Raw genomic sequence first — 24325 nt, 5'->3', positions numbered from 1 at the left:
CTCTTGCTCATTCAATGCCATGTCATGATGATAAATTGTAATATTCAAATTTTATTTACTTTGCTAAAGGGGTGCGGGTGTGTGTGATTTTATATGTATATGAGAGGGTGGTTGTACTGTATTGTATTGTATGTGTGTGCGATCAATTTACTCTGTAAAGAAACGTCTACCCAGCACTTGCTGCAAATAATGAATTGTCTTGAGCTTCTCCTTGATTTTCTGATTCTTGATAGTTGACTCTAATTTTGTTAATGCGCTTGTTGTCTTGTTCAAAGTTTCAGCAATATTCAAGACAGTCTCTTGTGCAATTTCAGCTCGAGTCTCGTCCGTGATATCAGGTTTAGCAATCCAGAGCATACTTTGTGTTGACACCAGGAGGGCAGCATCTTCAAGTACGTTCAAGAGTTGCTTGTGGGGAGCTTGTGGTATGTCTTGCCATTGACTCAGCATGTGAAGACACACGTTCATCAACTGGGTCAAGGTGCCAAAGGAGGATAATTCACTGACAATCACTCGCATGTCGGGATAGATGATAGCATTGCCAAATGGCCATTCTGTATCAGGCTGAGTCAAGATGATATCGGTATTGGCCAAATTGATTAATGTGGTGAGCATGTGATGGGTGATGGTCAAGGTGAGTTCCACAGTCTTTTGCATCAATTGAGAGGTTTGTTGCTGTGTCTTTGTAATGGTGGGACCTCCGTTCTCGCTATTACTCGATGGTGTGGATGATTTCGCTGTGACAAATGTAACTGCCTGTTGACGCTCTGCATTGTCCATTGGATACAGTTGAGTCTGCATGTAAGCAGGGTGAGTATAAAAATAGAGATAACGCTGAAGCAAGAACAAGGTACAGTCCTTGTAAGACACAAACAAGTTGTTGGCCACGCTTTCCAGTCTGTCCAAGTAATAGGATAATCTAAAGAAGAGCATGTTGATGCGGTCAATTTCTTCCAGCAAGGGTGTAGAGAACGATTCAGACGCGTTCATGCCAAAGATAGTATCATTGGCGCCATTCGCATTGTTGAAAGCTGTGCCGATTTGAGGGCCATACATTTGCAACAAATTGACCGTATACTGAAGCACCAATTCATCGCTGCCCACATGACACATCAAGTTGTTCATGACACCCAATATCTGACACCAGATAGCGTGAAGAGGGTTACGCTCCACATAGTTGGGTCCGTTCTTGTTGCCCTGGCCAAAGCGGATGAATATATTGAGTGCACCTTGCTGCAGACGTGGTGACAGAGTGTTGTTGGTCAAGAGGTCATAGATATTGTGCTTGACGAGCTTCTCTGCTGCAGTTGGTATATTGGACAAGCCAAGTAAAAGATACAAGGCTGATTCTGCGTAAGGCGTAATGCTGATGTTGGCAATGGCGCCATTGAGGTTTGCAGTTTGACTATAACAAGATAATTAGCATTGGACATCCACGCTCAAGATGAGTCTACATACCGATCCACTTCGCCTACAACAACTCTAATACCTGCAAACAAGAGGGATAACAAGGAAGGCATCGTCTGGAACTTTTCAAAGGCGTCAAGCCAGATATCTGGAGACACGCCATACTTGGGATGAATCAATTCTTGCAGCTGAGCAATCACCACCGTGACATCCTTGATACAGTTTTCAACCAAATCTGGGCTTACTAACGATTCATCCGCGCTGTAAGTAATGGCCTTGGTGGTCAACACACTGAAACTGGAGCAAATGACACTCAACAGAGACGTGTAGCAGTCTTGGAACTGCATGCGCTCAGAAGAGAGAGGAGTGAAGTGAATGATGGTACCACCCAATGTGCGGACAATGAGCATCACGGCCTCCAACAAGGGTCGATGGAAACGGATGGCAGTGTCATCATGGATACTCTTGAAGAGAGCATAGTTTTCACGGTTCAGTAAGCCGCAGAGACCAGCAAGTATATCAAATGTCTTGGAAGCGTACGTCTTTTGAGCAGCCACATCGGTTCCTGTCACCACAGCACTGTTCTTGCTGATCCAGTCTTCTGTCAGACTACGGATGAATTGAACCAAGACGCTGTACGATGTCAATGCCACACCATCATCACGTGTTTCCCCTTCAGCATTCGTTACAAGGCCCTTCAAGAAGTGATATAATGAGTCTGACCCAGAGGCACCACCTGTCTTGTTGGCCCACATGAGATCAGAAGCGCGACGCGAGCAGGTCTCCATGAAGGTCTTGAAAGCACGCAATAGGACGATTTGAGAATCGACGATGGAGCTATTGTAGTTGGTCAATAAGAGGCTTCGAAGGAAATGATTTGCGTATTGCTTGAGATCCAACACGGCTTGAATATCACTAGTGATGATCAAGTTGTCTTGACCCAGCTGATGGCCATATTTAGCCACGATATCCTTGTGCAATGTATGAACTCGGTTGCTGGCCATACGATAATCGTACAAAAAGTTATCACCATACTGATGGGCTTCTCCAGCAGCACCATCATCACCGGAACCGAAACGAGGAATCTTGAACAGCAGGGCATCTTTGGATGGCACACCAATGGTTTGAAGCAAGACAGTAGCAGATGTTTCTGCTTCACGTACAATGGAAGGATCAAAGTCGTTCTTGACAAAGCTATCACGCATGGCAATGAGCTTGCTTGATTCGCCCACCTTGCTCAGCAGGTTCTTGAGTCCAATAGGAAGCTTGTCAGCAATAGTAGTAGTGAGGTTGCGCGTGTTGCCAGCTGTCAGATGAATTTCACAGGCAATAATACGCATGACAAAAGCCTTGCTCAAATTGAGACAACACAAACGGCGCACATGGGTATCATGACGCGTGTCGTTGCTAGTAGTATCCAACAAGTCCAACGATTGAATGTCGCTTTGGGCAGTAGCATCAATATCTGTGGCGGGATTTAACAAGACTTTGCCAAGACCATCCCACAGAGCATTGTCCACACGAGCACGTTCTACCAGAGCATAATGATCAAGAGCAGTGCGCCAAAAGGTGTCCAAGAAATGCAGCACATTAGAACAAACAGCAGGTTTCTCCACAGACAGGGTATCCCAGTAGCCAAGAATATCTGTAGCAGCACGAATAGCAGAATCTGTGGCACTAACAGCAGCAGTAGCGGCAGTAGCGGCAGTAGTAGGCTGAGATGGGCCACGAAGACCAGGTAATGTACGTACAGCAGATTTAGGACTGGGCATAATCAAATCACCACAATCCAAAAAGAGAATAGCCAAGCTAGGTTGTGTTTCCATCAGCACGGTCAACAATTGCCAGATAGACGTGAGTAGGGCTTCGTTTTGGAACTGATCTTTGGCGATATCCAGATAGAGTCGAATAATGACATGCACTTGTGCCGTGCTCCCGAGATACTGATTGAAATTGGGGGCCGTTTTCCACGCAGCAGTCGTACGACATAGCAAAGTCAAGACATCTGTAGCTTGAATAGGCAGGCTGATGTTATGACGGTACTTGATGTGCTTGGCAATACGCAGCAAGAAGTCAGACGAAGTGCTGTTGGGTGTGCGTTCCAGTAACAAGCGCTCCAACGATGTATCGGACAAAGCAGTGCCCTGTTCAATTTGTTCTAGACGGTATTGCAGTAAGATCTTGACAAACACAAAGGTCATTTCAGTCAACTTTTCGGCACGTTCCGCTTCTTTAAGATGGCCCAGACCGTAGTATGAGCTTGCAGTACGAGCACCTTCGCAAATGACGTCCACCAAGGGGCTGATATGGCACGCCACACCGCTGTATAAAAAGTTGTTGAGGATGCCTTCGCGAAGACCATTCAATGACAGTTTGGCATTGGTTGCAGTACTGGCAGGCTCCTTGAAATTGCTCACAATATCGATAAAGATGCTCAGTACCTTGACGCCGATAAGATAGCGTTCAGAGACCTTCTTGTAGCGCCAAGCCGAGTAAGTAGGAAATACATCTGCCATCAGATAGTGCAAACATGTGTACAAGACCTCCACCTGATATTGACGTTGTGCACTGTTATTGATCCACCAACTGCGTTGCATGTCCTGAGCTAATGCTTGCACCAGATCCAAGAAAGCTAACAAGAGTGTGTATCGTCCATCTGCACATTCTCGTTCAGACACAATTTCTTGAATTTGAGCAGAGGAAGCCAACTTGGATGAATAGGAAGCAAGGCCTGTATGGAAGCTGGTATTGGTTGTAGGTAAAATGGGTGCGTATTTGAGGTAAGCCCAAATGTCTTCACGGTAGTAGGGTAACAGGAGCGTCATGCACTTGACAGCCAATGTTAAGATGGGAATAGGGCGAGGATGGAACGCACTGCTGGTGCTGAGAATGCTGCAAAGCACTGAAATAAGGATAGGAGTCGTTGATGTTTTGCTGACGGAGCCAGCAACAGATTCCACATGCTGCACGAGTTCAGTCACCAAGGAAGGATTGCTGGACAAGACACTGTACATTAAATCAAGGATGCTGGCAATGCCTTCTTGGTTCTCTCCTCGCACAAACTGATCGGCATCCACTATCTGTGTTGATGTTGCTGGGAGTTGTGTCACGAAGCCTGTCAATGCAGATACCAACAGATGCCAGCCAGAGTAGTGCAGCGAGGGATAGTGTACCACGTAATCATCTGCTTTGCTCAACAGTAATCCTCGGCTCTTCTCGGGCACCACAATGCTGGTGATGGAATCAAAGGCTTCTGTCACTTGAATTGTCTGATCAGCATGCACAACCACCTCATTGTTCTCGTTCACCACTGTCATGTCTACCTCGGGTGAAATAACCACGGTGATGCCGGGAATGTTGCAAAGATATTCAAAGACACGGGTAGCAGATATATCGCTGCTGTTGCTGCTATCTTGCTCAGATGATGCACCTGTCAAGGCGGATAGTAACTGTACAAAGTCTGTAAAGAAGACGGGGAATCGACGGCGTGCTGTGGCCAGTAATGAAGCGCCATCCTCTGCATTGAAATCCTTCCAAAACGCCTCACAAAGCTCTGGCTGATGCTTGTAAATCAAGCAATAACTCTTGATCAAACTGGCATAACTCTCCATTGGTATAAATTGAGGACGAGTGACTGACAAGAAGGATGCATACAGATGGCTCAATACAGATCGGTAGCCAAGGTTGTTGACATCCTCTTCACTGCAAATTTCGCTCTCCAAGATATCGGTTACTGCAGAAAATACATTCAATTTGAGTGAGCGGCCCAAGTAAATACGATCCATGTTGGGGCGTTGTTCAATGCAAATCGTTCTACTGTTGTTGGAAGATGCCGATGCTGGGTTGATCAGAGTTTTGTCAATCAGTACGGAGGGTGAGATGGTCTGTGTTCCATTCAGAATAGGGCACAGAATGTCATTGTAGTTGGCTGGAGCTGTTGGTGCCTCTTCGTCATTAATGATAGCGTCTGTGCAAGTGAGGAAAAAGGACCAGGCCAGCAAAAAGACGGCATGCTCGGATCGATCACCCATATAACAAGCAATTTGGTTGATTTTGGCGATAAAGTCAGGTGAATCCAACAAGGATTTGTTTGCACTAGCAGCATCCAACTTGGCACCCACTTTGAGTGAAGGAGGCACAATGACACTGACAGACAATACCATACAAATGTGGGCCACTCTATCACGCAATTTAACACCCTCTTTATCCAAAACGTAGCTGAAAGCTTGATCGCATCCAAAACAGTCGGCTTCAAACTCTTGCATCATACTCAAGATAAATGGAGGTGAGATGGTGTCTGTCAATGTGTAGAGAAAGATGATTTCCAACAGGGCCTTTTGCTCCTTCAATGTTTGCTTGGCCCAGACCGGTGGCCAATTGTTGAAAAAGTCGTGTTGGCGAGGTACGCTGCTGCGGACCAATCTACTGTATTGTGAAAAGAGCTGTTGCAAGTAAGCTGTGCTGTTATCTTGTGAGTGGAATTTGCTAATGGTGTCACTGGCGATGCTTGCATAAGGATGGTGTGCGTCCATGGAGATTCGCTTGAGTGAGCTGATACATTGCAACAGTGACAAACGATCCTCAAAGTAAAATTGGACAATGTTCATCAATAACTGCACATCTTCGCTCAAGGATGTCTTGTTGTTTCGCTCGCTTTTGTCCGATGTGTACTTGCTGTACTTGTTGCTTTGTCTAAAGGTATCCCATATCAATGCTGCTTGCAATTCATTCAATTTGATAAGGTCGGATAATCTCAGCACAAGGTTCTTTTCATCTTGCTCCAATTTGATTGTCTTTCCATCTACAGTGACACTGGTACCGCTATTGATCTTTGAGCGAGCTTGAGATGAAGGCTCAGTGAAAGCATCCAGTCCCAATTTAAGTTGTTCCTTCTTTTCCTCCAACAAGGTTTGAAGTCGATCCGTAGAGCATTGCTCAAAGCCTCGCTCGATGGTGTCAAAGAGCTTACGATATGTGCTACATGATGAAAACATGAGCATAATTGATAATGGATATACCATTTTGACATATCTCTCTTACCCTGCAAACTTTTCGTTTGTTTCGTTGTGTGGCATGGCTTGTTGATATATATATATAGGTAGTTCTACTTGCTATTGGAGTCCCAAATGAAGCTGTGTATACTAGAGATTAAGGCACGTACAGAAGAGCAAGTTCAAACTTTTCTAGTACTGGCTTTATGTTTGTAAAAAAAAAAAGAAAACAAAAGAGAGAGACGCGTGAAGGCAATCTTTTTTTCTAATGAAAAAAAAAGTAAACGTCACTGAAGGTTGGCTGTGACTCCAGCAAGCAGGCTTTCAAATGGCTTTTGATCCCATCTGTGCTCATGTTGTATTCACTCAATTAAACTGTCAATGCTCATCTTGTCAACAGTACTGTAAGATTTAAGATACAAATCCCTATAGCATGGTTTCTGTGTTGACATGTTTTTCGCATCATGAATGTGCTATTGCCTGCAATACGCACTTGCGCTTATCCTATTGATTTCTGTTGAAATTACTCAGGTACAAATAGGGTTGTGTTGGCTAAGCAATCTGCTGCCAACAGCCGCCATGATGGTAACTTCTGTAATTTGCACTTTATATAATACCAGTCAGCAGATATGCATCGTGATATCCACAATACACATGCTGATCTCGGTTATTCTTGGTGCGATCTGCTACTGATCCATGTATTAGGTCTTTGTTTTAAGAGCAACAGTGCCAATCAATCTTCAAGAAATATTGCTATTGATATCCAGAAATTAGTATAAATAGAATAACTCTTGTTTCCTACAGTAAATTCTTTAGTTTTTGTGTCAGATCTTATTCAAATCGGTCCTTTTTTCTTGTTTTTGTGTTATCAAAAAAAATTATAGCTACAAATTATAATCCATTTATCTTTCGCGCTCTGTAATGTTATTTTTAAGCGGGGGAATATACATTAAATTGGAAAAGTTATTATAATCGAACAAAGCAAGCTACAACTGTCTAGTCTTAAATGCAAGGTTCTCCATCATGTCAAGTATCTATTGATAACTTGAAACCTGCAAGTTAATATGGCCCTTTTCGTACGCTCCGATTTTTAAAATGCCTGGTCAAATGCACACTTGTGAGGTGTACACATGCGGAAGGTCAACGGAGCTTCAATTTCTAATATTCTGAATGATGATCCATGGGATTCCAAAATCTATCGACCTTAAAATTACGCGTTTCTTGATAGTAAACACCCCTTCAAACTTATATAAAACGTGTAGAGAATTGCAAGGAGAATACAATGGTATACATATCAAGTATTTGGTGTACATTGTTTCACTGATATTTGATACGATTGTTTTTGCAATCTTTTGACTGTTTTCAAAAGATTAATCAGTACCTGTCATCAAAACATTTTGTTAAGCATTACTAAACATTGTAGACCAAAAAATTTCTTATCGAATGAGCTATTGCTTGAAGCTCTGGCATGACTCTATCAGGAAATATCGGCAATCTTGTCCTGACTAAAAAAAAAGGTCGTCCAATTTTTTGCTTGCTATCACCAGGCAGATTTTGAAGAAAAATCCATGATTTTGCACAATACCCTTTTTTTGGCCATATTTTGGGAAAGGCGCATTGTATTTGAATAAAACAAACCTCATTTGATAGATCTACTTTGGATCTGTCATTCTGGAAGAGTATCAAGTCTTAAATGCTCGTTCCCTTTATGATTTTGCTGAAAATATTGTATTTTACTAACTGTAGTCAGGGAAGTTGTCTAAAAACTCGTAAGAAGAATCATATTGTATTTGAGAAAAAAAGGTTGCCAACATTAAATCCTGTTGTGATTTTTTTTTTTGCGTTCTCTTCTCTTCTTTTGCAGTTGAATACATAGACACACAATATCAAGATGACGACATACACGAAGACAGCTTTGAAATTGAAAAGATGTCTGCTGCTGAATACCATGTTTGAAAGGTTCTTGCACTCTGGTCTATCACTGGTATTTCTGCATTCATCACATCTTTTGTCCATGCGATTCAGCGTTCACAAAACCATCATGAGCTAGTCTCCCTTTCTGTGCAAGCTTCTGAAAAGCATTGAGGAGAGCAATGCATCACACGCAAATAAAGGCATGTTCTGGCAATCTGACATCAAATACACTACAGATAAACAAGGAATGACACTGCTAACAAGTGATCTCGCAAGTCTTCTGACACAATGTGGATTTATTGTACGACGTGTATTGCAAGATGCCAGCAGCACGTATACTCCCTCCGCATCATCATCAGCTATGACTACGACTACTCAAACCAGAAGAGGCTCACTGTTTATCAATTCTGAATGCGAGTGCCATTGCTTGCTGAGAGATGTGCTTGAGGCATCCGCGAAATCTCTTGAACGTATCACTCGTACAGTCAAAGAGCCAGTAGATCAAGATTCGAGGTGACTGTCTGGCTTGGTTCAACCTCTCATCAGCGACAACAGACAGTTTTTGCTGCCACTGGGACATGGCGGAAAGCGATCGAGTTCACTCAGAGGACCATGTATTGGTGGCTATCACTGAGCACTGTGAATGAGAACATGGCGAGCCTGAAGAGATGGAGCCAGGCTATGTTGGACAAGCTTTAGTGGAAGCCGATCTGAAAAACGGTATCACGGTGGCACTCAAAGTAGCTTGAACATTAAGAAAAAAGAAGTTTTTTTTTTTTTTTTTTTTTTTTTTCCATATATCCCGGATCCTCATGGCAGAACTTTGTATGTGCATTTGCATGGAAGACATGCTACGCTTCATAAAGTGCAATTAACTCAAGAGTGCTGAATGTCTGTTATGCTGCGCTTTTAATTGACGCTCTAAAATGAGGATATATATTTTTCAATTTCTATATGGATGTGATTTCAAAGTTCAATGAACTATATACTTGACAGCGGCAGTAATGACACGCAAACCAAGACTGGGCAACAGCCAGCAAAGCTCCGTGCGAGTCATGAAGCTCAAGATAGCTCTCTTGTTGATCAGCGCTTTAGCGAAGCTCAAAATGGCCACGCATGGACATTTACGTCGCAACAAATGTGCAGCAAGGCTTGTTAGATATGTGTCGCCTAAGAATAGCATTCGAGACAATGTATTGCATTAATAAACCAGTCGGGATCGCTTCCATGAATAATATAAACTCCAAATGGCAAAAGGAGGGCTCCGATCACGCTTGGGTTGTGTTTGTTCTCGACCGAGGTTTATATGGCAATTGTTAGTAGAAGTATCTAATTATAAACATTTAATAGTAACACACATCTTGATATGTTTATGGTCTTTTTGTAAGATGCTGACGATGGTATATCACTCAGCAAGCCACTAGAATTTTGGGTGGAAAGCTCTTTCTCTTCTGTCTCTATCTCCCTTTTACTCTCCCTTTATTCAAACGTGTACACTGCTGCAATGCTGATGAGAACTACAAGCATTACTTTCTTACTTACATGGCTGGCTACTGTCTTTGCCCAACAACAACAGCAATGCCAAGGTAATCCCATATCGAGTCCTATGAACCAATAAAAGAAATCAACGAGATAAACAAATTAGGCATTGAGGTGTTGTATCCAAAAGCAGATGCCATCATTGCTCAAACTAAAGAACAGGCATCTACTTATTTGATTCTTGGTAAGTATTCTCTCTAGCTTTTAATGGCAAATGAAAAGGAGGTTTCGTTTATGCTTTCTTGCAATGAAAACAAAATGAAAAAGAGCCGAGAAAGAAGAAGGGTTAATTGAAGGGGGTGAAATGTTTATAATTAGCGCATGCGCGCGCACAATCATCCAATCCATCATCTTAATAGCGATCTTAAATAGGTAACACCAACGTCGACGACAACAGCAGCAAGCCTACATTAACCAAGATCTCTTTACTACACTTGGACGATAAAAATCAAGAGGTGATCCAAGATGTGTGGACAGGACAAGATGAGATTCTCAGAGTATCAGCCATTCAGCAAGATCTGCAAAAGATTGGGCCTGGAGATGTACCAAACACATTCTGGTTTCGGTAAGAGCAGCATTCGCGAATGGACATTATAGCACAAGCAACTAACACAGGTTTAGTATCTTTACTCAATTAAACGGTAGTCAATGCCAATACGAATCTGGCAAATTTAAAATCACCACAGATATATAAATACACTTTAAACTGATGAACGCACACAAAGTGTGTAACAATCCAATTATCACATCTCCTTCTAAAAAGACCTCTCTCTACATTTCTGTAAATTACAGCCTATACAAACAAGTATAGAGTCGTCCCCCCCCCCTCATTGATTAATATAAAATAGCTTGATTTTATTTAATTGTCTTTCTTCTTTTTTGTTTCTCTTTTTCTTGACTTGTATACATACTCTTTCTCACTACACATAAAAAAAAAAAAATGAAATTCTCACTCACAGCCGCCTCCATCTTTGCATTTGCCTGTTTATCTGCTGTCAAGGCTGACAGCTATTCTGATGCCATTAAAGAATTCTGTGATGGTAAAATGGAATGAACATGCAGTCATGCCCATATACAAGACCACTCATCTTTGTCATTACACTAGGTATTGAAGTCACTGCTCCTATTGATACTGATGTGTTTGTTGCTGGTCAAAACGCTACAGTTACTGTCAGTAAGTTTCTAAATGATGGCGGAGATCCTCGATTCATATAGACTAATTAACGGCTGTTATTTTTAGCTCGTATCCCCAACTCTCATGAAAAGACAATTACTGGTCTTGATGTATGTAGACATACTCCAATCACCCAGAATCCATACTAACATCTCTCTCTCTCTCTTTAGTTATACTCTGTTGATGCTTCCGGCAATCCCAAATATGTTCAAAATACTTGGACTGGTCAATACAGCTTAAACACGCAAGCATCCATCTCGGATGACATCCCTACATCTGTTACTGCTGGATACTATTATTATCGGTAAGCATGCCTAGCAGCGAAATTCTTATGATAACGATACTAAGCAACTACTGTTACAGTGTCTGGGTCACCAACATGATCAATGGTCAACATGGTCCTGACTGTGTCAAGACATCTCGTACATTCAAGGTCACTACTGGCTCTCATACCAACGATGCTGGTGTCACATCCTATGCAGAATCCTTGGATGACCACAGTTACTTTAAGCCTGAATTCGCAAAGGGTTGTTTCGGTCTCAGTGTCAAGAGCCCTGCTGAGGGATCTACTCAAAAGCAAGGTGAACATGTCTCTGTTCAACTGAGCCGTGATGGTGCTTCTCAAACTGATTCCCTGACCAAGGTTGAGATCTACAAGTATGTTGATGGCGTCAATGATGAATCTGTCCACACTGTCTGGTCTGGTAAAGAAGGTCTTACCAATGCTTTCGTTGTCAAGGACCACTTGAACATTCCTAACCTCGATACCAGTGCTTCTTACTACTACAAGCTGGATGTTACTAGTCAAGTGAAGGGTGAAACCTGTAGTTTCCAATCTGGTGCCTTCAAGGTTACCGCATAAACATCTGTATCCGCTGTATTGTAACACTACTACTATTCCATTCTTGCTTTTTTTTTTTTTTTTTTTTTTTTTTAGAGACTAAACTCATAAATATATTCCACCATCCACTACATTTTATATATCAAAAAATAAAATTATACAACAATGTTTCAATCCATGTGAGTTTCACTAAAAGAGACTAGATTTAATGTACGTGGATGTGCTTTCTGTGCCATCCAAGGGCAAATCAAAGAACAATTTCCGAGCAAGATCAGCATGTTGGTGATAGTTGGATCCGTTTTCAAACACAAGACCGCCTCTTTCTATGCTGGATTTGTTGAGCTCGATCCATCTTGTCCAAAACTTTTCAATGGCACGATTGATAATCGCTGGCAAATCATACCACACATTGCGCTGCTGATCTTGTTGCTGATAGATAATGGATAGTACTTCAACGGCTACTTGACGCTCAGCAGGATCAGTGAACCAGCCCAAGAATGACTCTACAGCCAATGCAAAGTTGAATTCTTCAGGTGTCTTTTCCAATACAATGGGGTCTCTAGGCAAGCTGTGGTTTCTAATGCAAAGGCCCTTGGATTTATCCAGAATAGACCACACTTGAGGAAAGAAATTGCAAGATGGTACTCGATTGAGCGCACCATCATTCTTGCGACGACGCAACCAACGACCGTTGGCATTGGGGAAAAAGTTGTGCAGGTTCTCCATCGTGATTTGGACATTTTGGTTGTTGGCGAGTTCTTTGTCGAGGACATATGTCTTTTCGATCAATTCAGTAGGACCCTCCGTGGACAGTTGATGACCCTCTACAATGTGCTCGGTATCACCTAATATTCATTAGCAACATTATTAGTTGCATTTCATGATTTAACCTTTTACAAGGCACCACACTACCTTTTTCACCAATAAATACATATGAATCTCGGTATTGCACATCATCAATCTTGGTGCTTCCCAATTGTTGCAATGTAACAATCGCTTCATGGGTTAGGTTTTCAATAAATTCGTCCTTGGAAGCAATGACAATAACAATGCCCTTTGCAATGGAATGAATGAACTGAACAAACGCTCTGCTCTCCTCTTCAGAGATGTGGGTATCAAACGATGCACGCTCCAGAATGCTGTTTTGGCTGCGATCAATAGCCCAGACATGGATACCTCTTGAATTCGCTTCCATCACGATGCCGTTGATTTCCACCTTGGCAAAATTACCGGAGAAATAGCCACCAGACTGTGCCTTGATGGACAGGCTGTTCTGGATGTCCGAAATAAGCGGAATGTAAGCGTTATCGTGTGCTGCCTTTTCGTTCTTGTAAGCAGAGTTGTTGGTAGACAGCATCAAGAAGCCTCCAGGACGATCTCGTACCACCAGGTTGTTCATACGACACAGACGAGGGCCAGACAAGACTGTGAATAACAAGGATTCCAGCTCAAAGGGAGAGAGCTGCATCAAATGCTCGACTGATTCTTCCTCATCGCTGTTGTTGATACGGCTGATTTCTTCTCTCAGGGCAATGATGATGTAGTGGGTTCTCAGACGAAGAATACCCTCAAACATGTCAGGCTGGGTGCGAATGAGGTTACCCAAGTAAATGATGATTTCTTGCACAACAGGACCTTCACGCACATCATCCATACTAGTATTTTGGAAAAAAAAAAAAAAAAAAAAAAAAAAAAAAAAAAAAAAAAAAAAAAAAAAAAAAGTTAATTAGCCGTCTGCTATACCAAGAACATGAGCTATAAATACATACCAATGCTCGCTGATCATCTTGTTTAAAGTGTCTGGTGCAACAGGCATAGAAATCAGGTATTCCTGAGGTCCTGATCCAATGCTAACTTGTTTTTGTCTAATAACCAGATCTGTGATATTAATAGTCAAGGAAGGGACATTCTTGTGCAACAAGCCTGCTGCTTGTCTTGCAATAGACCAGTATTTTGACTTTTTGGATTTCAAGTAGACCTCTTCCAAGAGCTCCAAGATGGTGGTTTCGAGTGCTTCCACATAATAGCTCATGGGTCTGCATGACACCATGTACTGCAGTAAATCTATCGATATCACAACATATGAGCATGTCTCCCCTCATTCGTATGAAACACAAGACTAACCTATTTGATCGTATAGATTCACTGAGGCTCTTAAACTTTCAACAGCTTGATCAAACTGAGATGAGTCGCCCAACGTCAGAGATAGCATCTCATGAGGTGAGCCTGATTGATCTGGGATTTGCTTGGGCACACTGCCAGTCTTGTTGGTGGTGGATCCAGGTGTAAAGATGCCTGATGTGGGCGATTCAGACATGACTGGTTGTTTGCTGGCTTCGTGGTTCTTGAGCTTAAATTGCTGATGCTGTTCAGAATTGGCCTTTAATTGACTAAGAGCATTAGCTAACTGATCAAAGTAATTCTCATCGTGCAGCTTGTCCAAGGGAGACGCCAAGGACTTGCCATAGAAGGTTGTGTTTTTACGCTTGGGTGTTCTTCCACCGCTCATCAAATCACCGCCAGGCGTGCGATGACCAGGCGTACTTGCTTGTGTCTTGTGCTCGTTGTATCCCAGCTTCTTTTTGTGGGTGCGAGAGGCATGAGCCACGCGCAAGATGCGTTTCCAATTGACTTCAGGCTTGTTGATCAGGAAATCCAACGATTGTATGTTGCTGGTATTGATGGTCTCGGCCAGTCTGCACAACTTGACGCGGACATCACCTTCACAAGCATAGCCGCCACGGAGATTGGTAAAGAAGTTGAGTAAGTTCTTTTTGGATGCATCGGCCGAGTTGGAGAGCAAGATGTTGCTGCTTTCTTTGGTAGTGCCTAGCAAACCGTGCGATAGCAGGACGATCATAGTAGGACGGCCTGGATAATACCAGTTCTTCTTGGTAAAAGTGAGCTCATTCTCAAATTCAGATACCAAATAGTCGGGGTCCGCATTGATGTAAAACTCGTTGTTATCCATGAAGTGAGGAGTGAATGCGTATGTCTGCCCTTGGATCTTGTAGAAGCGGGATGTGCCTAGCACACCGATAGGTCGCTTGGGTCGACCTGTCATTTCCATCTTACTGTTGAGTCCTAATCCACTATACACATCGACCAGTGCTTGAGGAGGCAAGACAGTCGTAGTAGTTGGGATTTGGTCCAGTGTTTGCGTTTCAAGACCATAGGTGGAGAGTGCAGCTTGCAGTTGCTGATCTTCCGACAGGAGCACAATCTGGATCATGGTGTCTTTAACCATCTTGGTGCTGTTAAAGCGGCGACCAAGTGGATCTACTTCTGAAGGACTGAGAAGATCTTCCGTGATCAAACCACCTAAAAAGTACAGCGACAAAGCCCACACTAGGGGTACATTTTCATTGGGCACACGCTTTTGCGAATGTGGGTTCTCTTTTTCTGCATGAATGCTCTCAGCAGGCACATAATACAGCTCGGGCAAAAGAGGAATGTGGATAGCATCGTCGTCATCGTCTTGTTCATTGTCAGTGTCTTCGTTGATGTGGTTCAAGGGAATCGAGTCCGAGCGAGTATGGTGATGCCAGGTGGTGGATGAGCCGTTGCTGGAGTTGGATTTACTGGGCAACGGTCTGGCCATGGTGGCTGAATCCACAATCAAGGGCTGCAATTTCTGTCTATAGTTTTCAGCTTGCTCTAGATCTCCTGTAAACAGACCCTCCAAGACCATGTACGTGAAAAACAAGGGCCATTCTGATTCGATATCCTCAAACACCTTCAGTTCATTGGGATCATAGTACAAGCGAGATGTATCTTCCACAGCCGTTTGATGTCCGTCTCTCAAAAATCGCTTCATACCGTATTTTCCTTCCAGTTTCTTGATGGCTTCATCCCGGGTGCGTTGAATCAACTCGGGATCGTCCACGGCAAATGCTGGAAACCCAATAATCGACAATACGGATCCATCAATCTCCTTGGAATTCGATTCTCGAGGCAAAAAGCTGTGCAATGTCGTGGCGTTTCGAGTCAGCTCGTCTGGTAAAACATGAATCAACTGCAAAAAAAAAAAAAAAAAAAAAAATGTTAGTATTTTTTACCGTCTATCTTGTGTAACTGCCAGACTTACAGATGAGGGACCACCATGAGCTCCAAATAGATTGACACCATTGATAGCACGGAGTGCTGCAACTGCCATACCGATAGATGAGGAATTCAACTCGGGCTGGCCATGATTGATCTTGTTGCCTCTCTCCCAGATACCGTAATCAGGCGTGCGATAAGCACCTGCGCATGGCTGTTAGTCACGGGTGGTCTGACCGTTTGTTTAGATCCATCGACTTACGTTCGATATAAAAAACAAGATTCTGCACAAAGTCCACTTCATCCTGAGAGTAGATGATGTTGAATCCTCCAGATGTCATGTCAGCCAACGCCAGCAAGAAAAAGCTGGTCGCATCAATCTGCAAATGGCCCCATTCAAAATCACCCACTACCGTTTCGCCTGTCTGTGTATTGTACTTGGCGTGCAGCGAATGCTCCAGTGATTGCGTTTGCTTAAATTTCTCGACTTTGGCTGACTGGCGCATCATGGCAAACAGCAAGCCTCTCATCAGTTTGACCACAGAGTATTGAAGCTCAACTAAATCATTGGTTTAATCAACACAAATACGGAACACACATCAAGCGGGCAAAGACTTACAGGCTCTTCCGGTGTTGTCATCTAATCGCTTGTACGCCAAAGCTAATCCGTACACTGCGTATATAGAATACACATTATCTCTGCATGTTGGCATCTGTTTTAGCATCAATGCTGCTTTTTAGACTAAACCCTTCACGGTATTTAGCCTCTTTTCCTTTCACATACCTAACCCAAGCATCCGTGTAGTCTCCATGGCTCTATACCATCAGGTCAATATGACCCTAACCCCTCGTTTGAATGTATTGACTTACCGTGATGGCTGTAGAAGCAGGCATCAAGCCACTTGAGGCATTTTGCTTTGCAATGATGGTCCTGTTGATGACCTTGTAGTAGTAGTCCAACCTCTCCTGTGTATACTGTCTTGATGATATCGTCATTATCTCTTTTTTTTTTTAGAGAGAGAGAAAAAAAAAAAGGAAAAAAGGAAAAAGAAAGAAGGGTCAATGTTCAATACGATGGATGATCCATCCCTTTTTTATATTTTGATGCGGAGATGTCCTTTGCTCATGAAAAAGGCGGGGTTGAGCATCCATGAGTGATAAACAATCATGTAAAAATGGATGAGATGATTGTCATAAGGGAGTGCTGTAACGTATAGCCATGGATCGCATGTTGATGGTAGAGTGTTTGAATTAAAAGTAGCAATTACAGGAATATATACACACACATATACACACGCACATGCCATTGTCATTTTTTACTGATAAGACGACGACGACGACGACGAGAGACATGGCAGAAAGATAAAAGGTATATCAACAGATCAAGCAGCATAGGTTGTTTGTTTTGTTTTTTTTGCTGTTACCCAACACCATTTGAGTAACTGTTTATGACTTATCATGTGATTGCAACTGATAGGTGGTACTGTACCTGATAAAAGTTTGTTCCTGGATTTAGATGCCATATTTGCTGTTTCAATTAGATGGCAGCAAAAAAAAAAAAAAAATTAGCCTCATCATAAAAGAGGCTCAGTAAAATCCTGGTTTCAAGCAGTAATAATATCCCTTTGATGGCTCCTGCATGCACTTTCCTTTCTGATGACGTGCTTTTGGAAGGGTATGTTTTGCCTTCTCCTTTTGTACATTTCACATTGTTCATTCCCATTATCGTGTGTAAAGTGTGAATATGTATAAAACCCTATAGTGCTTGTTCCAAAGACAAAGAGACAGGGCAATCAAATGTATTTTTTTCAAATGGAATCAAGGGGGGGGGGCCAGAACACCAATAGAGTAATTTTTATCATTGATTGTTGCATGTAAAGTATATAAGATGAGGTCCTCAGGTTGAATCGAAAAAAGACAGAAAGCTTCTTTCTCTTTTGAAAAATGGAACAAAATCAACAAGGGCAGCAAGTGGTGCTACTAGGAGAACGCAGAGAACAAGAAGAACCAAGTATGTCTCTTCTATATTTCACTGAGGCCATCTTTCAATCACTGACTTGTGTACATCTAGGTGCTGCCTGCCAGATTTGCAGGCGCAATGGCTTTAGAGGACACAAAGGAATGCTTATCCATCAATCAAAGAATGTATTGTGTAGAGAAATGCGACGTCTAGTCGAGGCTCGTGAGGCATTAGTGGGAGCTGGTCAAGCAGAAGGTAGAAATGCTGTTGTTGAACGGACTCAGCATGAACAGGTCGTAGAAGAGCAAATGGAACAAGCACCAGCACAAGAGCAAGCTGCTCAACCAACAACACTCGTTGGTAAAGCATGTGCTAGTGGCAAGGAATTCGTGGGGGCTATCTTTAAGCTTATTCAATGGATTTTCAAAATCATTTATTCTCTGATGATCTTGTTCCTTGGATTTTCAAACATCTACTTTTTGTATCTGTATCTGACCGAAAAAGCGCCCATTATCAACAAAAGCACCTATCTACTATCGCCCAATTTCGAGGAGGAATTTAGGATCATGTAATCGCTACATTCTTTCTCATGTATAGATCATAGCACACATAGATGTGAGCTGATAGTTTGTCTTAATAAATAACATTATATCGCATTCAAGCATGCCTCACCGACGTTTTTCTTGAATCTGCTGGGCTGGAAGAGTGCATGGATTGTATATAGACTCCTGTTTTATAGTATGATGACTGTAGTATAATGAATTGACTTGCAAGAGCACGAAAAGCAAAAATATCTCTGTACACATTCATTGTAAGTGGGTTGAAATCAATATTTACACCATTTTGTCAATGTATATACCACATCTGACAGATTCCTTCTTAAATCATGATTGATGTGCAAATCTTTATTAATTACAAGCCAGCTAGTTTCGAGAGTTTGATACGACTGTATGATATATACTGATCCAACTGCTAATCCTTTCAATGTCTTTGTCTTTTAGCTGTGTGCTTAGCAGCATGATTCAATGAGTGAGAGCGCATTCTAGGCTCTCGCTCATCTCTCCGTTTATTTCCTTGTTTAAGCACACTTAAACTCTCATCTGGTTGTTTTTGAGCTTCTTTTTTGGCCTGCTGATGTCTTTTGCTAAGCTTTTTGGCACGTTCCTCGCGATCCAGACTCTGCTTCTGTTTTCTCGCTAACTCCTCTTTTTTGGGTGCAGGTCCAGACGTTGTAACTTCAGTCGACCATTGATCGTTGTCGTAGGCTACCGGTGGCTTTTTAGTGGAAGGTTGCAACGCATCTTTAGATTTAAAACTTTGCTTTGCTTGTTTTGGTTGCATGTCATACTGCTGCTGTTTTACAGGAGCCAACTCTTGCTGTTGTGGTTGAGATTGAGTAGATACAGCTTCTTCAACATGAGTGAGAGACATCCCTAACAGCTCTCGGATGCCTCTCAACTCAGCAGAGAGCCGCTGTTGCTGGGTATTCAAATCCTCAATCTCTTGCGCATGTTGCCGTTGACTAATCAATAGAAACAGAACCAGTCTTTTTATGCGGGTTAAGGACGCATTTCCACTGTTAACGAAAGCTGCAAGTTCGTCCATTTTGAGTATGTTTGAGCAATTGGATACAAAGAAGAAAAGCAAACCAATCATTTATGATTTATTTATATAGCTTCCCGGCTATTATCAGAACTTGATTATGCATTTTAAATCAATGCTTACAATAATGCATGTGGGAAAAAAGCTTTGAATTCTGTCGTTCAAGAGATTAATTAAGAGATTCACTTGAACCAGGTATATCATAAAGCTATCACTGATGATGCTACGCCATCGTAAACATAAATCAACAACCACATCATTACGCGCATGTGAATCAATAGGGTTCACCTTCAAGTATCATGCAATTTTGACATTTTGCATTTCGCATTAAAATTTGCATTTGAATGCGCAATTTGCTTCAAATTAAGCCACAAGATATTCAAATATACAAACAGAATAGCTACCCTAAGCCAAATTACTTTTCAAATCATAACACCCTTCTTGTTAATAGCTTTCAGAGGCATCAATTGCTTCCACAATATCAGTAGCATTGGTTAAGCCACCAACCAACAGCCACCACCACCACCACCACCACCAAAACCGATTGAATCATCGCTCAACTTTCCTATTTACATTGGACAGATTTGAAGCAACTTCGACTTGATTAAACTATTTTGCAAGATTTGACCATGTCAATTGCCATGATCATCCCATACTTCCTAATGCGTTTCTAGAGTACTTTTCGAGACGCATCCAATGGTAATAATTTTAACGGATGTTTTGAATAAACGTATTGAATCATTTACGAAAATATGAAAAGAGGTTTCTGGCCAAAAAGTCGAGATTTTACATAGCAAGGTCCCACAAAGATGATTTCAGGGATTACGTTAGATCGATAAAAGCATTTCGATTCAATATATACCATAGTAAAAGTCTTCATTTTCAAGGTCAAAAACGCGATCGTTTGATTTTCGATGAAAGCCATGAGGGGGGTACTTGATGCTTTTTGGTCAATTTTTGGCCATATTTTTTTTTGGTCCCCAAAAAGTTGAGCAAGGGTGGCAGGAAGTTAGTGCTAGATGAGAGCAACTGTTTGATGCTATTCTGACAATCTAAAACGGCCGTGAACGCGAGAAAACGCGGCTCAAATGCATCTAGCTTTCACTGTGTTTTACACATTTTTGAATCGTTAGAGGCGCCACAGGTATATAAGCTTGCATACATATGAGTCGTCTCCGTTGATATTTACGTGGAGCATCGTAGAAGACTTGTATCTACACCTACAGGGTGTATATGGAGAGTATCTATATGATAATAGACAGTGAAAGGACGTCGTTTCAAGAGGCATTTGCAGGCTTTATTTTGGTTGGAACGAACAATTTCTTTATTTGGAGCAAGATGGATTCAGGTACCAGTGACCTTTCAATTCCATGTGCCACAAGCTTTCCTCTTTTTACTTTTTTTTTTAGATGAACAAGGACATTTTTTTTTATACTACAGTGTGTATTAATGTTGAAACTGTTTAAACTCTGCAATTCTGATGAGCAAGTGTATATGTGGATATGAATCTAACAAGGTATGTAGTAAAGCAATGGAAATTAAGGGTGTGCAAGACGGAAATGACTAGTGAATTATATAGGGCGTGGATGTACAGCATACACTTTTTGAGATTGTACTATTTGCAGCTTTCTCGATGATGGGGAGGATGACGCATAGGAAAGTTCAGGAGTAAATGTGGGTGATGCAGGTAATGATGTGAGTGAGTAGTTGTGGGATGATTGTAGTGCAAAAGCCGCAATAACAGGATCGATCTGTGGCGCTTGTAATGGTGGTTGGGGAGCATGTAAGCCAAATGGAGCAGGTGGATCAGGTGGAAGCGGATATTGAGGTTCGTACGAGTGGTATTGAGGCCTATTGGGCGATTGCTGCTGTTCGCTTACCAAGAGTTTTGGTCCTGGTCCTGGTAATGGCTTTGCTCTTTGTGCTGGCAATGGCTTTGCTCTTGGTTTGATCGATTTTGGTTGAGATTTACTTTTACTACGAGGCGCCGGCTTGACAGCGTCCTTTCTTGTGTGGCCACCTGCAGATGGTGTTGAAGGCACTGGTGGTGATGCTGGTGGTGCTGGGACAGCTGGTGATGGTGGAGGAACCACAATTGGCTTCTTTCTTAATGGCCAATCCAACTCGTAGATCTTGTAGTGTCTGTAACATCGAGAGCACAATTCTCGACCAGTTGAAGTGATGACCGTCTTGTACTCTTTTGCTGCCGGGCAGCATGTTGCTGCATTCACATCACCAACGACAGATCCCTCTGTATCCGAGACATCTGACAGGTCGTCAAGCCATTCATAGAATTGAACGAGTTCCGAGTCGACAGGCATCGGATGTGATGTTGGTGGAGGATGAGGTGACATCAATGAGCGTTCACGGTGACTCACATTATTCATGTATGTGTTTGCTGTCTGATATGCTCTCCAAGTTGAATAAGTCTGTTCAGTGCTCTGTGTGAATGGCTGAATGTGAGGGCTGGCTGCTTTGGGAGGCCATTGAGAAGGAGGTTGTTCATTGCATATGAAACTGAGGTCCATTTCAACTGGTTTTTGCATCTTTGTACGATGATTGATTTCCATCTCCTCTAGGTCATCAATTGTCATATCCTCAATAGTGTCTTCCAGTGATTTCCCATTTGTGATTTCGACGAGTGGTATAGTGTTGTTTGGAGACTCTTCTTTGTTGGCTTTTAGAAGGGTTGCTTTTTGTCTTTTTGGAGATGAAAGCACATCTTTGTCTGAAAGATGTGCTTGTTAGACAAACACACACACACACTCTCTCTCTCTCTGTCTCTCTCTCTCTCTTTCTCTACAACCAACACTTACATACATAATCCACTTCCTTCTTGACACGTCCACTCCTACGGATACCAGTGTTCTCGTCTTCTGTGGGTGTCTCAGGGGTACTGGTATCATTCTTTTCAGTTTCCTCAGAATCACTCTTTTCCACTCTAAAACTGCCTTCCTGCATTCTTAAAGAGAGAGAGCCTTATTATCTATGCACACATCACCCATTGTACCACCGTTTATTACCTTTCACAAGACAAACATCTGCACTCACAATTGTCTATGCCAAAGTAATGATCCCCATAGTAGACTGTCATTTCCTCTCCTCGACAAATGTCCCTTTGCACCTTGAATGATATTGTGTTCAGCTGAGGCGACGTAAACTATAGTCCGAGGTGTCAATGCAGCAGATCAATGGATGTAACAGCATCAACTTACTTCGCAATTGGCGTCACAATCATGCTGGTTCAAAGGAGGATCAGTTACAGCGCTAGAAAACGACTGATAAAATACACTACTTACATTCATAAATCGAGCAGGACCAAGAAACAAGCAGGTGCACTTTTTACGTGTTGACACCATGACACTGAAATCACGTCCTTCACTCTTTAACTTTGCGTCGTCTTCCTTTGTCAAATCTACTATGGCGCCTGAACAACACTGAACCGTTTCTCCTGCTGTCCAATCTCTTGTTGCTAATATACATGCCTCCATGGTGCCAGTGTATCTTGTTGTAGAGCTCACCTCGAATCCCGCTTGATGTGAGAACCTGATATATTCGGAATCAATCAGCTTGGCTCTCATTGAGTCAGCACACTGCTTACATGAGTATGTATCGCCTCAGATGTTGATGGAAATATCGAGCTTCTTTAAGAGACAGCTTGGATATATAGTCTTTGAAATAGGGAAACCTATGCGGCATCATTGAATGAGTTCAGTCCTACGCTCTTCTCGCTATTGCTCATATGTTGACTTACTCCAAAAAGAGCTTCACCCCAAGCTTGATGCTTTGTTCTGGAGAGCCTGGACGGCTGACTATTTGCTGTATCGTTTCAATTGCCATTTGCTGTTCTCCTGTAGCATGAATTGGATCGCTATTCATCCTAACTGTCGTGAACCAGAGGTACAAGTTGTCTAGAAAGTAGCTAGCCAGGATATCATCATGCTTGGATAGTATTTTGAAATCCATGTTGCTTGTGTGAGTGTATATATATATATATGTGTGTGTGTGTGTGTGTGGACGAAAGAGATCAGGAAATTGGGTATGTGGACTGGTATGGATCTGATGTTCCTTCCTTTTTCTTGCTTTGGATAAGTGGGTGTAGCTAATTGATCGTGTAGCGTTGATAGAGATGCAATTTTCGTATGTAATAACAACTGTTCAACTGCTATAATCACTACTACCACGATGAGCACTTGACAAAAAAAAAAAGGTCAGAAAATGGGAATACCCAAACAAATTTTTATATCATTCTGCAAAAGTTTAAATCCAACAGGATGATTGTCCCTACACGTGATAAGCGGCGCGTCTTGACAAGGTAAGGTGTTTGCGGGTTAGATTGATTGAGATCATTGCTAGTGAATAAAATTGATAACCTATGAAGCGTGTCTAGCAGGACCCTGGCAAATGTTGGCCGACTGTCTGATTGCTATTACGTCCATTGCTTGGCAGTTCCGTTCAAAACGACAAGCCATGTTATTCAATCGCGGATCTGTAAAAAAAAAAGGAATCAGGGCTTGAAATGAGCAACGTAGAAGCTGGCTTTTACTCAGTAGTCAATTTTATCAAGCAATACAGTGCCTGGAAACAAAGGTTACTACTAATGACTGAATAAAAGAAATGTGTCGCACTCAAGCAGATGAGTTTGGTAAAGTAAGATACATATATCCTTGATAACCATCTGCAAACAGAAAAAATACTTCATTTTTGATCAGGACTCAATCTGCCGTATAGATGGTACCACGAGTTCATTTGATTTCAGTATGAGATGAGAGCTGTATCTCTAATATCTCACCGAGATTCTATATCTTTAAGGCATGTCCGTAATGAACACGTTAGACACCTGCATTCTGTAGCCA

The 24325-nt window shown here is 42.2% G+C and overlaps 7 protein-coding genes across 7 annotated transcripts; 3 read left to right on the top strand and 4 right to left on the bottom strand.

The window, feature by feature from the left end:
• Nucleotides 1-147: 147 nt before the first annotated feature.
• HDHD3 (Haloacid dehalogenase-like hydrolase domain-containing protein 3) lies at nucleotides 148-6482 on the bottom strand (the record flags this gene model as incomplete). Its single annotated transcript, XM_064823220.1, has 3 exons — nucleotides 148-1405; nucleotides 1459-6384; nucleotides 6448-6482. 3 exons carry the CDS (start codon nucleotides 6480-6482, stop codon nucleotides 148-150), a joined length of 6219 nt encoding a protein of 2072 aa, XP_064678532.1.
• A 3334-nt stretch (nucleotides 6483-9816) lies between these two features.
• Nucleotides 9817-10545, top strand: ATC70_003864 (uncharacterized protein; the record flags this gene model as incomplete). Its single annotated transcript, XM_064823219.1, has 4 exons — nucleotides 9817-9898; nucleotides 9958-10035; nucleotides 10224-10416; nucleotides 10473-10545. 4 exons carry the CDS (start codon nucleotides 9817-9819, stop codon nucleotides 10543-10545), a joined length of 426 nt encoding a protein of 141 aa, XP_064678531.1.
• A 246-nt stretch (nucleotides 10546-10791) lies between these two features.
• sds22 (protein phosphatase regulatory subunit Sds22) lies at nucleotides 10792-11887 on the top strand (the record flags this gene model as incomplete). The annotated part of the gene is made up of 5 exons (XM_064823218.1): nucleotides 10792-10891; nucleotides 10957-11025; nucleotides 11092-11135; nucleotides 11196-11329; nucleotides 11389-11887. 5 exons carry the CDS (start codon nucleotides 10792-10794, stop codon nucleotides 11885-11887), a joined length of 846 nt encoding a protein of 281 aa, XP_064678530.1.
• Nucleotides 11888-12055: 168 nt separating this feature from the next.
• Nucleotides 12056-16903, bottom strand: UBI4 (Ubiquitin; the record flags this gene model as incomplete). The annotated part of the gene is made up of 9 exons (XM_064823217.1): nucleotides 12056-12711; nucleotides 12779-13521; nucleotides 13636-13930; nucleotides 13991-15881; nucleotides 15954-16111; nucleotides 16170-16466; nucleotides 16527-16606; nucleotides 16692-16723; nucleotides 16778-16903. The coding sequence occupies 9 exons, from the start codon at nucleotides 16901-16903 to the stop codon at nucleotides 12056-12058; spliced, it is 4278 nt and encodes a 1425-aa protein (XP_064678529.1).
• Nucleotides 16904-17851: 948 nt separating this feature from the next.
• On the top strand, nucleotides 17852-18439 carry RNA14 (mRNA 3'-end-processing protein rna14; the record flags this gene model as incomplete). Its single annotated transcript, XM_064823216.1, has 2 exons — nucleotides 17852-17918; nucleotides 17979-18439. The coding sequence occupies 2 exons, from the start codon at nucleotides 17852-17854 to the stop codon at nucleotides 18437-18439; spliced, it is 528 nt and encodes a 175-aa protein (XP_064678528.1).
• A 409-nt stretch (nucleotides 18440-18848) lies between these two features.
• Nucleotides 18849-19472, bottom strand: ATC70_003860 (uncharacterized protein; the record flags this gene model as incomplete). The annotated part of the gene is made up of 1 exon (XM_064823215.1): nucleotides 18849-19472. One exon carries the CDS (start codon nucleotides 19470-19472, stop codon nucleotides 18849-18851), a length of 624 nt encoding a protein of 207 aa, XP_064678527.1.
• Nucleotides 19473-21040: 1568 nt separating this feature from the next.
• On the bottom strand, nucleotides 21041-23435 carry TOS8_1 (Homeobox protein tos8; the record flags this gene model as incomplete). The annotated part of the gene is made up of 7 exons (XM_064823214.1): nucleotides 21041-22197; nucleotides 22286-22431; nucleotides 22493-22629; nucleotides 22685-22708; nucleotides 22769-23015; nucleotides 23071-23157; nucleotides 23224-23435. 7 exons carry the CDS (start codon nucleotides 23433-23435, stop codon nucleotides 21041-21043), a joined length of 2010 nt encoding a protein of 669 aa, XP_064678526.1.
• Nucleotides 23436-24325: the final 890 nt, after the last annotated feature.

This window comes from Mucor velutinosus, assembly GCF_035048745.1.
Source record: "Mucor velutinosus strain NIH1002 chromosome Unknown tig00000268, whole genome shotgun sequence".
Taxonomy (NCBI): domain Eukaryota; kingdom Fungi; phylum Mucoromycota; class Mucoromycetes; order Mucorales; family Mucoraceae; genus Mucor; species Mucor velutinosus.
The sequence above is the reverse complement of the archived record's forward strand: the minus strand, read 5'-3'. Positions and strand labels throughout refer to the sequence as shown.